Genomic DNA, 15,935 nt, shown 5'->3' with positions numbered 1-15,935 from the left:
ACAGACTAAAAAAAGCAAATTTTGACTAAAAAATGGATTTTTTAATAATTTTTTGTTATTTTTTGTATTATATATTATTATGTAGTCTATTGTATTTTATAGTCTACCCAATAAATAATTGTTGGAATTCAAAGGAATAACAAAAAAAGTTAAAATGGAATATTGTATTTTAATAGATGATAGTCATGCACGACATTCGCCTAAACGTTAGTGTATTTAAGAATTTTTTGTTATCCTGTTTCTTTCATAGGTACAAGAGATCCCTCAACATCTATGACAGGATAATTTTCTTTTCAGAGTTGAGAATGAGCAGGGAGTACTAGTTCAAGAATAAATTGAGAAAAAAATACATATTGCAAACCTTGTGACGAAGGCATATACTTTATGAATTTATTGGTTACCATTTTCTGGTCTATGGGTTTAAGATGCAAGGCTATTTTTATATATCGAGTGAAGAAGAATTGGGAGACCAGAAAAAAAATAGTAGTAATATGGAAGGAGTAACTTGAATTAATTGAATGCAACATTAGCAGCAACTTCATATGTCCAGCCCAGTGATGAATTTGTGAGCCACAGTAGATCGGGCTTAGTCTGCATTGGCTTATTTCTGCAACCACACAGGTGAATCCGATCAAACCAGACACGGATTTTGAAGAACCGGAGGTGATTTGACTGTTTTTGGTGTTCCTAGTGGTTCAATAATTTTTTACTAAAAACGAAATGTCTTTCAAAACATGAACCATGGAGCATTGGACCTCACTTGCACCAATAAAAAAAAAAAAAAAAAACTTTACTACTAACCTAAACTATCTTGTATGCCAAATTTCCACTTTCGTTTCATTGTAAAAAAAGAGAAAAAAAACTTTACTACTAAGCTAAACTATCATGTATGCCACATTACCATTTTTATTTCAATGTTGATTTACTGAATATATTTAATAGGGTAAATTACAGATAATTCCCTGTGGCTTGTATAACATGCACCAACAATTACAACGATTGAATCAAACGCACTCTAAAAGTGCATGTAATTGAACCGTAACATTCACTTAATCCCTTATAATTTATATGAATATCTATTTTACCCTTGTTGTTTTTGTATTTATCTACATAATTCTCCTATAATTTTACATAAGATAGTTTGGCAGTTGTTCAATTTACTACTCAGAGGATAGTACTAGTATTTAATGAACATTGTTCAGTTTACATGAAACCAAGGGATGAGGTTTTATGAATATTTCGAAATGTTAAGAGAGTCTAATGTATCAATCTATGAATTTACAGGGGATGATGTGTAAATTACCCTAGTTCGTATGCATATGCATCGTATCTCGCCAACTATGTGGAATTAAACATCAGTTGTTAATAATGACATATATATATTAATATATTATTGGAACTTCTATGCTTAAAAGTACAATCGCTCCATTACTCACTGGTTCGACCACTCCGCAGTCGCCCGAGAATTGAACTCCTAAGGCGCATACGCAGCCCCTTGATATAGTTGATGATCCTGGCCTCGTTTAATCAATGGCTCTTTTATTGAATATTGAGAGTGTTTGAATAGAGTGTTACTTAAATATTATTTAAAATAATTATTATAACGCTTTTTATAATAAAATGTATTTAAGGTAAAAATATAATTAATCAGATGAAAAAAAGATGATTAAAAATATATTTATAATGCAAATACAAACATTATTTCAAATAATACCTTCTTGATTCAAGCGTGGACGACGTAAGAACAAGACTTTGATTGTTCATTCTTTGGTGGTTACTGTAACTTCACGCGTGATATAAATCAAAATGAGTCTTGAATTCGACCAAGAAATTATTGGTACGACAGAGTGAGGCACAAATTATTGGTGTGTTGGGATAGCATTTATTTATTCCAAAAATTATTTACTTGCATTATAAATATATCATTCAATACACTTTTTATTTTTTTAATTATTATTTTATTTCACATGCATCCCATCACAAAAAGTATTACAGTAATTATTTTAAATAATTTACTATCCAAAACATTTCAGCCAAAGTCATATGCGACAGCAAAAATTCTTGTACCTATTATATTTATATTTGTTTTCCCTAAAAAAAGTTATATTTATTTCTTGCTAAAGAATTAATATTATAGAACAACGACTTTGGCCAGGTACCTGAGTCAAGGTTTACATCTTGTACCTCATAGTTGGGAGTAGAAAGGGTGTAAGGAGAGGTAGGAGAATTAGAAAAGAGTCAATGAATTATGGGTAGAAGGAAACTAAACTATGAAAACAATGAATGAATTTGTGGTTGGCTCTATCAATTTCCCCTCACGGCACTCTTGATAATATATATATATATATATATATTAAAATGCAAGTTGAATGAGATTTTGATTTTAGTAGTCGTTTAGAGCCACAGTCATGATATCACTAAAATTGAAGGAGAACGTGATTAAAGTTTAATTATTGCTTTTAGTTTTTTAAACATATTTCTTTCTCTACATTAATGCAGCTGGCTACCTAAAATATATTTTAGAATTGCATTTTATGTCCACAAGATGTGGGCTGCTATAGTGGACAAACAAAAATACAAACTGGTAAAAATCTAAAGCATCCTAGGCCATTGTTTATGTGATTTGTTTTGTTTTACGGGGTGTTTTGAGTCTCCTGGCCCATTGTTTTGTATTGTTTACTTTATTGGGTGTTTGGATTCAGAAATTTCCAAGATCAGCATCATTAGCCAGAAAAGCTGTTGCCTTTTAAGAGTTGCATGTGATGTAGGTGTGTGAAATTTTAGAGAAACATAGCTACAATTGACTAACGATTATATATACTTGCCTTTATTAGCTTTAACGACACATAATTATTGAAATGCTAAAATAAATATAATTAATAAAATATAATGATGATAAAGTAATTCTATAGTCAAGCACCATAATAATATGAGGCAGTATTCATTTTCATTTTTTTATGACGATTACACTTTTGTCTTGATTGAATCAATCTCTTGTGATATGCGAAGCAGAGTCCTTAAAATGCGATTTTAATTACTCTAGTGCCATGTTGAATTAGAATAACAGAAATGAAAAAATACATATATATAATCGGAATTTTTTTCTGCTCAAAAAATTGTTTGTGGGCTTTTTCCGGCAATAAAATTTTTGCAATTACGGGGCATTTGATAATTTGACGAGAAAGAAAACGTCCAAATAGAGGAGTTTTAGAAGTTGACAAGCGGGAGTTATCGAGGTTTTCGGTCGTAACACAACACATACATGTGTAAATCCAAGTAGCACATTTTGGATGGAGAGATATTTTGGATAAATAGTCCTTTAATAAATTTGAGCTAATGCATAAATTTCTTATTAAAAAATCTACAATAATAAGCTGTCATATGAATGAAGAGTAGATCAAATGTGTAGCTAGATGAATGGAAGATGGTATTTTACGCTTTGAACTCCAACCGCTGATCAAATGATACCAAAGTGAAATCATGATTATTACCCTGTTAAGATTACATGGAGTCCAGTGCTTAAATTGATCTGCATAAACAAATTACTGCAATATTTTTTGTGCATACATATAAACATTTTTATTAATTAAAACCACCTGGAAAATATAAACGTTCTTATTGAGGTAGAACTCGGAGATTACAGGAGGGGATGACTAATCCTTGTATTACATTTACATCTGGAGTTACCATACTCAGAATGTAGCTACATAAAGGCACAATAAAACTAGTAATCTTCCTTCTCAAAGCACCTAGAAGAAAGTCTCCATTCTAAAACCAGATCCATAGCAGCTTGAATGGTTATTGGCCTAAAACATTGTAACACAAACAAAATACAAATGTTAGTAAATGTTCTCTAAGGATAATTAGTAAGCATTTCAGTTCTATAATTTTTCGTTTATTTGTGTTAAAAAAAATTAATAACTTGAGACTTCTAGTAACTTCCATTGATTCTAATAAAAATATCTTATCCCACTTAATTGTTACTATTAATAATAAGATGGAACGTCCGTGAAAGTTTGATGGGGGTGGCCGAGTCCGAGACTGAGTCCCTCTGACCCATTGTGCGTCGTCCCCCAGTCCAAGGTGGCCGTCCTCTCAACAAGCTATAGATTTTCTATTGAAGCGCTCCGATTCATTTGTTCATATCGGATTATTTATAGTATAAATAACGCTAAAAACATAGGTGCAAGTAATTATGGATAATCAGCCAATTGAATTGTGGTGCCTTATTGCAGAATAAGAAAAAACAGAATTGTTATGTGCTTTTGTACATATACTTGCTCAATGGAAATTCCTCCGTAGACGAGAAGTCTTCAATCCGATCATAACCCAAATTCTGTCATAGGCATTTTCCACACATTTGAATAATGCATAGCGCCATGACTGCTTGAATTGAAGGATTCCCACAACTGCCACTACACCAACACTGAATCCAGGTCCAAAACCGGCATAAAACCATGAGAAATCAGACTCGCTGTGACCTTTGTCGTCAAGAACAGGCCCATTTTCTGTTGGCGATTCGCCTGCAGGGCAGCTGTTCAGGAGTGGCTTCCCACAGAGTCCAATGTTTCCCTCATAGATGGATGGATCATTCAAGGTCTGAAGTTGATTTCCAGATGGTATCGGCCCTGATAGCTTATTGTATGACAAATTCAGAGAGCTCAATGGGTATATACTCGACAAGCTTGGAGGGATTTCACCTCTGAGTTCATTCATCGATAAATCAAGTGTTTCAAGTTGCTTCAAATTGCCAATGTTCTTGGGGATCCTTCCATTTAGATGGTTTTTTGAAAGGTTCAAATTTTGCAACCCAACGAGACCCATTATCTCATCCGGGATTTCACCGACCAAATTATTTCCTGAGAGGCTAATGGATTTAACAGAATCTATGTTTTTTAAGTACTCAAGCTCTATTCCTGCCTTAAAGTTTCGCAGTAACGGATCAATATAAGAACTCTTTGAGAACTGAAATGTTCCTGGTTTAGTTGATTCCATCGCGGTGAAGTTTTTAAAGCAGTGAGGAATAGATCCAGATAAATCATTATGTGCTAGGTTGAGCACTTGAAGATATGGGAGTTGGCAGAGTGTATTAGAGATGCCTCCGTGGAAATTATTCGACTGAAGTGTCAGAAACTCCAAGTCTGATAACCTTTCCCCAATCCACGCTGGTATAGTATCCGCTATTCTATTTTCTCCGAGATCCAGGGACTGCAATCTTTTCAGATTCTGCATTGAAGGAGGGAGCTTCCCATCAAACCTATTTTTACTCAATTGCAGACTAATAAGTTCTCCCAAGTTGCCCAGTGAACCTGGGATCTGACCATATAGGCTGTTACTTCCCAAATGTAGGAAACTCAAATATCGCAAGTTTCCCAAGCATAAAGGAATTCTTCCGGACAAATGGTTGTTGGATAGATCTAAATAAATTAAAGTTCTCAACTTGCACAAGTCTTCCGGGATACTACCAGTGAAATGGTTGTGATTGAGGAGGAGATACCACATTTGTACAAACTTTTTATCATCATCAGCCACTGTTGCATAAAAATTTAATTAAAAAAAAAAAGAACAACAACGTCATCCACTGTACTATGTCCTGTAAATGAACTTTGAAAAAGATCCAAATTTTAAATACCTGAAATAAATGAGTTGAGAGATCCCTCCAATTTGTTACCGGAGAGAATTATGCCACCAGTATCATTAGAAAGCACTCCGAACCAGCCGGGTATGGCATCTGAAATGCTCGCATTGTACATATTTAACTCTACAATCTCCTTTTGCGTGCGTAGCCAATTTGGGAACCGGGGCCCTATTTTGACAGATCCCATCCAAATATATTGTAGTTGAAAAGGAGGAACCCAGGAGGAGCTCACGTGTAGAGAGAATAAGTTATCAGAAATGTCCAACCTCTTTAGCTCTCTGAGTTTTGCAAAATGGTGTTCGGATAGTTCACCGGTTAATGCATTTGCACCTATGTATAATCCTTGTAACTTGGTGAGTTGCCAAAGGCTGGAGGGGGTGGTATCATTTAGCCTATTTTTGGACAGTTTTAGTACAGTTAGTTGTGGAAACTGGCCTATTTCACTTGGTATTGACCCTTGCAACTCATTATAACTCATATCTAAACTAGTAAGACTGCTAATGTTGCAAATGGATCTCAATGTTGAAGTATCAAAGTGATTTCCTCCCAGATCGAGGTTAACTAGAGAGGTCATTTGCCTAAATGTATCATGAACCTTGTCATCCAAATTATTATAGGAAAGACCAAGATCTTGGAGGCCGGTTAAGTTACGCAGCCAAGGAGGCAGGGTGGGGTTGAGAAATTGATTGGAACCAAGTTCAAGGGAAGAAAGAGACGTGAAATTTACGTGTAAAAGATGAGGAACTACAAGTTCACAACCCTCCAAATCTAGTGTTTTTAGCAAAGGAAGCATGTCAACTGCTAGGAACCCATCTCGAGCATTTGAAAGGCCTACTCCGCTTAGGGACAGGTACTCAAGAGAAGAGAGTTTAGCGACCCATCCCACATCATTACTTGTCAAGTTATTATCTATTGGGATGCTATTTGGACTTGCAAAACCAATATCTAAGTACTGTAAATGCGAGAGATTTCCTAAATGATGGGGTACTTCACCAACAAACCCTGCAGACGAGAGATTGAGGTATCTCAAGTCTTTGAGCAATCCAAGAAATGTGGGAATTTGAAGTCCTGAAAAATTATTCACGCTCAAGTCCAAGTATCGTAGATTGGTCAGATTGACCAAAGATGGACTTAACTGGTCACCTACTAGGCAAGATCTGCAATGATATGAAGTATTGAAAGCTTCATCCATTTCAGGTTGCTCCAAATTGCGTAGATCAAGTGTCACTGCATGGCCAGTTGTTTTGTGGCAACTAATTCCATCCCAAGAACAACAGTCTTTTCCAATCCACGAAGATAGACGATTAGATTCATCTGCCAAGCTATTTTTGAATCGAAGAAGAGCTTGTCGTTCACTTTCAATGCAAGTGTAATTTGAAGAATGGGCTTGTCTAGTGCAGCCAAATGGAATTTGGCTGGCGACCAAAATAGTTATGAATAAGAACAAGAATGGTAATGAAGGAGTAGTATCAAGAAAATTCAGATGCCCCATTGGATTTCTTTGGTACATTGGTTATTTGATGAAAGGAGGTCAGATGGGGGGGTACCATTTATACAAGTGATAAAGCATCAACTTTTTGTCCCATGAAAACATCATTTAACATTCATAATAAACTTTTTTAATGTAACTAAAACATCTGAGCTGCTTTTCAACCACTGCAGATTGATTGTTGAAAATAATGTGATAAAACCCCAACAACTTTTTTATGTCTTTTTGAAAGCCGACCGTCCACACCACTGCAGATTGATTATGCTGCCAGCCCTTAAAAAATTGGTGTGGATGGATCCATGCTTCCGTCTCCAATGAAAACATTCTTCATAAAGCTTTTTTGTAACCTAAACATTTTGGTGGGTCTGAAACCATCAAAAAGTTGCGGTCAAAAGAAAAACAAACAGAATCGACAATTCCCAGTGCATTTCAATCTAATCAAGAAAAGCAAAAGAAATCCTGTATATCTGGCGACGCGCTGGTCCACCAGTCAATGAGTAGAACCATATCATTTGTTTGTTAAATTGACCTTCTGATTCACGTCTCCACAAATAAATTATACGTGCTCGGTTCAATATTTTAAGCACACCACCCTGATATCCACCATATGTTTAAAGAATTGTCCGTAAAAATAGAACAGTAAAGACAAAACAATTTTGTCACACGAAAAACGTACTTGAAAGATGGGAGTTCTGCTTTTTAAAATTTTATTATAGGTACAAGAAAAAGTAAGTTAGTTCCACTTTATCTTCTTGAATTTGGCGGGTGAGTAATTGTTTGTCCCCAAGAACTCAAGACATACGATTTGCCCCATGGACGTAAGGTTTCTGTTAAAAACTTCAAGACATCCAAATACAACATGTGGTACCTTCAACATATATGGCTCTATTTGGATCCTTCTGTTTTTTCAAAAATTAGTTTTTTAAATACTATAAAAAATTTTTAAAAGTACTCTAAAAGTAGTTTAAATTTTTTTTAATGTTTAAAAAATATTCCAAAATATATTGTAAAAAGTCTACTACTTTTAAATATTCCAAAATATTTTCTAAAAATATCCCAAAATATATTCTAAAAACTCTGATACAGTAAAATTTTTCAAAAACACCCCCAAAAATAGCTAATCCTTTGCGAAAATCTGTTTCATCCTAAAGGAAAAACTATACAAACTTTGAGCTGAGGTGAACAACGCCATCCTCTCCTTGAACTCTTGAAAACTATACAAACTTATAAAGGAAAAACTTCCAAATCTCCAAACGTTGTTTGCAATTGCCCACTCTCGCACGTCCTTAGCTTTTCAAATTGCTTTCTTCCCTCAAATTGTTTCACAAAAGATCTAAAACATGTTCAAATGTTTTGTACGCTGTACTTTACAACTCAAAAACATGTTAAAAGGTTGTGAGTTAAATCTACCAATTTTTAAACCAAATTATTCACATAATCAAGTTTTTTTTTATATCTCTTCATTATCGTACTACTTTATTTTCTTTTATAGTAAAGTATGTGATAAAAAATAATACCTTTGTGTACCTAATACTATATACAAAGCAAAAGTAGCTTTATAGTGTTACGTCATTTTGCATTTTGTTATTTTAATCTTACTGTGAAGGATAAAATGGTCACATTCTCTACCAAAACAAAAAATCAGAAAATATATTTTACGTTCTAAACTCTTTATTTTTATACTTTCTAAACCTGATTTATAGTAGAAATGTAAAGATGTGAACCAAAATGTTAGTCGCCGTCAACGTAATGCAAGGATCATGGTTTCGATAAGACGTGTATTCACTATATAAATCTTAATTTAACTAAGAATACAGATAATGTATCTTCATTATTTTTTTTAAGAAAAAAATGTAATGTCCAAATAATTAGATACAATTGTCAGTTTAAGAAAAATCAGGAAGTAATTGATAAGTCGCAATTGTGTCATTTATTTTGTAATTAATTTCCTCCTATTATATTACCAAGTGTGCATTAATTGATGGATTCTATTCCTTTTGAAAATTTATATTGATTGCAGGGAGTTTGAATAAAATATGGTAAAAAGGTGCAAATTCTCCACTACAATTACTATTTGACGTAGGCGCGTCAAATCAGGCCTTAACGTGTCCAAAAAATGCAGGACAAGCGCGAGACACCAATTGCCAATTAAAAGTACAACGTGGGACTGCAAATATTCCATTAGCTAATTGTTAGATTTGAATTGGAAAAGGTAGTTTAGCACAAATAGAAAACGGGCCAATTAGGAGATCTCCTAGTCTGATTGGTGCGGCTCAATAGGAAAGGAGAGTCAAAGTTTGATTAGGACTCCAATTCCAGTGCAACGTGGGGCCGGCCGCACAAAGAGGAAACAAGCAGCAGACTTAAGAAAGGAATAAAATTTGTTTCCTTCTCGGGTGATTCGGCCGTAGGACTTGGCCGGAAGGTCAAAAAGGGTATAATTGGCCATTCTTTTGAGATAATCTCGTTTGGATTGTATTTTTCGTCATTTTTCATGAAAAAATTATTGTAACAATTTGATGTATGTGAGGGAAAAAGATAATAGGAAAATATGATCACGAAAAACGACGCAATTTTCTGGCAGAAAATGACAATCCAAACAAGGAACATTCGATTGAATTTGAATCATCTCAACAGAGAACAATGTTTTCGACAATCACTTTTGCAATTTCGTGTCGGATTTTCTCCTCAACGGGTATGAACTAAATCTCTTTTTCTAGTCAAGGAACAACGGAAGCTTTGGTTCATCTAAAAATTGTGAGATCAAATTAATTTTATTTATTCCTCTTATTTACTGGTATTTGCATATTCTCTGTTTGTAATGTTTATGGTTGTTTTGTTAATTGAATATCTTGAGTCTAGACGTTGAATTAATTTAGCAACTTGATGTCAATTAGAACGTTAAATCTGTAATTGTTTAATTGCTTTAAAATAGTGACAACTGACATGATTGGGTTTGTGTCAGGAGAATACGTAGGTTAATCTAAAATAACCCTGGTAGTGTGTTATTTGGTAAGAATAAGGCTCATCTAATACGTAATACAATTGGAGAATTAAATCTTACGAGCGTACCTAAGGTTATTTCTCAATTAGAGTAGTGAAAAATCAGGCCAAAACAGCCACGATCTTCCTTCTCTTTTCCTACTTAATTTACCATCAAATTTGAGAGAAATAGAGGACTCGATGCTACTGGAACCCAATTCCATCAATGCTAAGCATCATTAGAATAGCATTGGAAAATTCCTTCCTATCATTAGCTTTAATTTGAACAAACACAATTTTTCTTGATTTGCAAATGGCATGAAAGCTTTATGGAGTTTCAATATGAATACCTAAAACCCTTTCGATTTTCTGATGACTATGACCATATATATGCTTGAAAAATAGTAGTGGAAGCGTGCATTTGTTTTGAGTAAATCTTTCCTACACTGACAGTGTATATACTATCATCATTGAATTCATGATATGTGAGTTTTTGTTTGGAAAAATGAACAATTTTATCCGTAAATTTTTTTACTAGTGCTAATTTAGTCTCTAACTTTTATCCCTAACTAATTAGATACGTGAACTTATTTTGCGATTTCAATTAAAGACCTCCGTGGTGGTGTTGCTACTTTAAATCAATCTGACTCCTACTTGATCAATTTAATAAAGGTATTTTGGGAACGTGACTCATAGGATAATAACAAATCAAGTAAATCATATAAAATTTCACGAGATGAAACTTTAAAAAAGTTTTATCTAGTGGTTTTTTACACAATTTAAAAGTTTTATCAAATAAGTTTTACAGGATTTACTTGTTTTATTACAATTTCATGAGTGACGTTCCCATAATTTTCTTGTTTGGTTAGTTAATTTGGAGTCAGGTCGATTTTAGATAGTGGTGCTACCGCGAAGGTCCTTAATTAAAACTACAAAATAAATTCAAATATCAAATTGATCAGAAATAAAAGTTAGGGATTAAATCGGTACCACTAAAAAAAGTTCAAAGATGAAATTGGCCATTTTCCTTTTTGAAATCCAGGTAGTTCTAATTTGGCCAGGGTTGTAATATGGTTGGAAAAGACAAACGGCAAAGGCGTTGTCGAGGAAAAAGATGGCAATCTTCTAAAATTGCAACTTTAGTCCTTGAAGAAAATTGCATCAATACATTTTCACTTAATAAGTGATAACTAAATTACCAATCTAACTTTTAGGACAGCGAAGTACGAAAGAAATTTAAACATTTCACTCTAGTTATGCTCTGTTTGGATTCAAGAGTTTTTCAAAAACTAGTTTTTCAAATATTAAATTTTTTAATATTTAAAAAATATCCCAAAATATATTCTAAAAACTCTTCTACTCTTAAATATTTCAAAATATTTTCTAAAATATACTATAAAAATTCAACTACAGTACAATTTTTAAAAATATCCCAAAAAACAGTTAATCCAAACGGATTTTAAACTACAGAGAGTTTATATGAGCATCCCTTTGACCACAAATCATTTTGGTATTTAATCCTAGAACATGTAATTAAGAACAAACATTTCCTTTGCTAAATCAACTGTAATTCATGAGAATATAACCCATCTATTAAGCATCTTATCCCATGGCATCTTCAAGTTTAGCCAATATTGTTGGGTTGCTCCAACTGCTGCGTTTGGATGGTGGAGTCATGGCCGCCATACAATTCCTCCAAACGTTTCCAATCCTTCAGGACGCTTTCTTGCATGCCATCATACCTCAATGATACGAATTTGGCCTCCACGATCTTCCACCTCAAGACCATCAAGAAAATTCCAGCTGCAACGACGAGGAAAGTATGAAAATGGAGACCAAATAGACTCACAGCACACTCCAAGCTTGCAGTAACAAGGAAATGAAAAATCCCAAAATCTGTGCAGCGCTGGACGTTCGCGAGATTCCCCAGCCAGGCAATAGCCAAAGACAAGAAAGATAACATGAGAGGGATAGATTTGGCTTTGAAGTAGTATTGGACAAAAGCAGTTCCCAAACATCCCAGTATAATTTCGAAGATTTTTCGATGTTTATAAACGTATGCTGCCATAGATGATGATCCCTCTAATTTCTTCAACTTAGAAGCTAACAGTAATAGGGAACTTGGAATGGATGCATGAATCAATATCAAGTTCAAATGTGTATCCCACAAACTTGGAGATTTAAGAACAGATAAAGTTGATAGCACTAGAGCTTGAATGAAAAACCAGAAAATTGTATGACGAGGATACATCCTTAAAGGACCAGCAAAACCGGTTAAGAAGTTTCCTATGGCCTGAGAATATTTGAAGCCCTGAGTAATTGATTTTGAGGCCTGTAGCAGCCATAATACAGCAGAGACTAGCACCGCAGCTGCCATTGTTGTGTTCCATCTGTGTCCTGAAGATGTAAAGTATGCCGAAAGTGCCAAAGAAATTAAAGGAGAATGAACTGTCGCGAAATCTCCATAAAAGTTTAGGAAAATATTGTTACTTTGAGAAGTTTCAAGCGTATGATCGTGCTCCAATAGAGGTCGAAAAAGGAATGCATAAGTGGCTGAACAACTAACTGATAAAACAATCCAATACTCCAAGTACTGAAGCTCAACCAAATCAGATACCGGGATGATTGCTCTGCGTAAAGCATATATTCCGGTTGTTGAGAAAACCAGGCTGACCAGAGACCAGAAGGAGAAGTACCAAATTGATGAGAATTCCATGTGTAACAAGGAACAAAAGGATGTTTAGGTATAGATCTTTTTTCTGTTTACACCATTTTTTTTTTTTTTTTTTTTGGGTTTTTGCTTGGGGGGGGTGGGGGCTGGGTGGTGGTGGTGGTGGTGGGGGAGGATATTGAGAAAGCAAAAACTGAAATGAATCAAAGCAGAAAGAAGATCTGGACACAGCTATCAACAAGAAATTAGTTTTTTAACTATATGATATTACCTTCAGACTAATTGTACTTGGGGAGGTGGAAGCTATAATTGTATAGCTCTTGCCGCTGGGGGAGGTGGGATATTAACGTTGATGCGGTCAAAAACTAAAATTCCACAAAAAAGAAAAAACAGTGGATTGATTAATGTATACTCTCTTCCTCCCATATTATTTATCATCCTCTCAGGTCTAAGTTTGTTAAGAAAAAAAAAAACGGTGGGTTGATAGTGATAGCTATCTATCAACTTCCAATTTTATCCTCCAAAAGTTCACGATTTGGGTGGTATATATGAACCAAGAAAAGACAAAAGACTGAAGAAAAAAGTAATTATCACGTCAAACCTTTTCACAAAAATTTTAGAATATGCAATAATAACAAATATGAAAATCTAGTGGATAAGTTTGAGGTTCTCTTTTCTCTGTTCTTGTTTCTTAAATTTTACACTATCCTCGCTAAAAAAAATTCACAAAAACCAAATGGCATTGCCACAAGCCAAATGTTATTTCCACAATAATTTTTGTTAAAATAACAAAATTTACCCCTTTTGAGTCTAAATTACATTTGGACTTCAGAACGGCAAGTTAGGCATATTATCCAAAATTTGTTGTGAAAATCAAATTAAACTTGTGGCATGGCATTAACACCAGCCAACATGATATTCTCGGTGGGATAGGGCTTGCATAACATTCTGAACCCAAATTTCAAACTTAAGTCATTTTTGGCACCAAATGCTAATTCCATGAAGTTTTGAGAGAGTCTTTGGTTAAGTTTGAAGCAGAAAACTATTCTATATATAACTCTTGTTAGAATAGAAAAGATTTTAGCATACACACAGTTTAAATATTGCCTCCAAAAAGATAATGGTTGTGTTTGGATTGCATTTTCCATGATTTTTTATGGAAAAAATACTGTAACGATTTGATGTATGTGAGGGAAACAGATAATAGGGAAATGTGATCACGAAAAATAACGTAATTTTTTTGACGGAAAAGAGCAATCCAAACAAGTCTACACGATTAAGCATTAGGTGTATAACTGTAAATACAGTAAAAGACTCAGAAAAGGTTTGTCATGGGGACCATTTTAGCAATTTCCCCAGGTGTAAAATTCAAACATAGCAGGCTTGTTTTCGCCCCTTGATAACACGGCAAATTTGTGTGCCTTTGGTCAATGGAGGTGATAACTGATGGTTTGTTCAATGGAGTTGGTAACTGATGATTCTTGAAGACCATGCGGGTGAAAAAGTCTCAATATTGCCTTTGGTTTCATTTCCGCGTCATGATGGCTGACTAAGTCAGCTTGATGTTATTCAGACGGTATATATCTATATATATATATATCCATATCTTTACTATATTAAAAGCGAGAGTTGGGATTGCTACAGTGAAAATGGGCCGGTTATACTGTAATTGCTGTGACTTTAAGGGGCGTTTTGGTCTTTTGGGATTGGATGACAATGGCTTTGTCGGAAATTCACTTCTATCCGCGTGGCTCTCTTTGATGGAAACATTTCCTCGTGGTCAGCAATTTCCGCTTCATGTGATTAGCATTAGCCTTAGTGGTGCTTCATTTTTCGGCGCAATGGATCTTCTGTCCCATATCCTGTGCCACTCTCTGTCCCACTTTTTATTATATTGCTATTTGTCCTTCATAAACATCATGTTTTAATTCTTTTTTGCTTCCTTAAGATCCAATAACTATTAATTGAGTAAAAAATAAATACAACAGTTTCAAAAAAGTAATATATAATAGAAAATTAAAAAATATAGCAGAAAATTCATAAAAAATCTCATTTTTTATGCATTTTAATTTTTTAAGTTTGTTAAATTTTGTGTATTACTCAATTAATAGTTATTGGATCTTAAGGAAGCAAAAAAGAATTAAAATATAATGTTTATGAAGGACAAATAGCAATATAATAAAAAACGGGACAGAGAGTGGCACAGGGTGTGGGACAGAAGATCCGTTGCGATTTTTCGGTAATGTCATTTGTTGTTTCTCTCTTACTCAGGACACTACAAGATGCATGCTATAGTATTGTGGTTCCTTCGTAATTTATTTGTTCTTTGTACCTCTTTTGTTTGAGTCATTGTTGCCCCTTGTGATCCGGAGATATGGACCACATTAGCTATTTATGAGTATTAGTTAGCCTTAGGTGTTTGCCATATTTTCCAATCATGCCATTTATTTTTCCCTTCATTCAACATATGTATGTTATAATTGCTTGGTTGCTTTGTAATTTTGTTATTTTTTTACCCTAATTTTTGTTGACTTATTGTTCTCTTTTGTGGACAACGCATACGGATGTCTGCATGGGGCTCTTGGATGTGAACATTTTGGCGGTCAGCAATTCCCCTCATTCAGTTCTTGGTTCTGTTCTTGGTTTTCAGCAAGTATAGAGGGATCCCCGTGTAAACATTTTTTTTTTTTTTTTGCAAAAGGACAAACTTTCTTCATAAAAAAAATATGCAATTTAAGAAATGGATAGTTTTTGAACTTTTACAATAGTCCCAATTTTTTCTTTCAAGTATGAAAAAATGATTCTATAAATACATATTTTCTAATTTTAAACACGAGTTTGTCACCTCATTTGTAAAATAGATCCATCCTTTATTTCTTAGCATTTGATTTCAATCTATTCTTAAACACAAGTCGATTTGGAATTCACCATTTAAAGATTCCAACTATCTCTTGGTTTTGAATACCACTTTTATTAAAAAAAAAAAAAGAAACAGAGAAACTCACCTATTTTAGCACATGATTTAAGAATACAAAATAACCTATAATTTTGCAGCTTATGATACATATTACAACAACAAAAAAAATCATCAACCAAGTTACCGAAAGAATCATCAAATGAGTAAGAATTATAGATCCAAAGAACCTAGAAAATAG

The 15,935-nt window shown here is 34.1% G+C and overlaps 1 protein-coding gene across 1 annotated transcript; it reads right to left on the bottom strand.

Moving 5' to 3' along the window:
* Nucleotides 1–4,181: 4,181 nt before the first annotated feature.
* Nucleotides 4,182–7,134, bottom strand: LOC113716103 (receptor-like protein EIX2). The gene is made up of 2 exons (XM_027240401.2): nucleotides 5,633–7,134; nucleotides 4,182–5,531 (listed from the first exon to the last, which is right to left on the bottom strand). Exons 1-2 carry the CDS (start codon nucleotides 7,128–7,130, stop codon nucleotides 4,282–4,284), a joined length of 2,748 nt encoding a protein of 915 aa, XP_027096202.1. The 5' UTR covers nucleotides 7,131–7,134; the 3' UTR covers nucleotides 4,182–4,281.
* Between the last annotated feature and the right edge of the window lie 8,801 nt (nucleotides 7,135–15,935).

Source organism: Coffea arabica, chromosome 11c (genome assembly GCF_036785885.1).
Source record: "Coffea arabica cultivar ET-39 chromosome 11c, Coffea Arabica ET-39 HiFi, whole genome shotgun sequence".
Lineage (NCBI taxonomy): Eukaryota > Viridiplantae > Streptophyta > Magnoliopsida > Gentianales > Rubiaceae > Coffea > Coffea arabica.
This window is presented reverse-complemented; position numbering and strand designations above follow the sequence as displayed.

Coding starts and splice junctions, on each gene's coding strand:
- LOC113716103 (XM_027240401.2), bottom strand. CDS start 7,130: ATGGGGCATCTGAATTTTCTTGATACTACTCCTTCATTACCATTCTTG. Junction 5,532..5,632: donor TCTCAACTCATTTATTTCAG/GTATTTAAAATT, acceptor TTTATGCAACAG/TGGCTGATGATGATAAAAAG.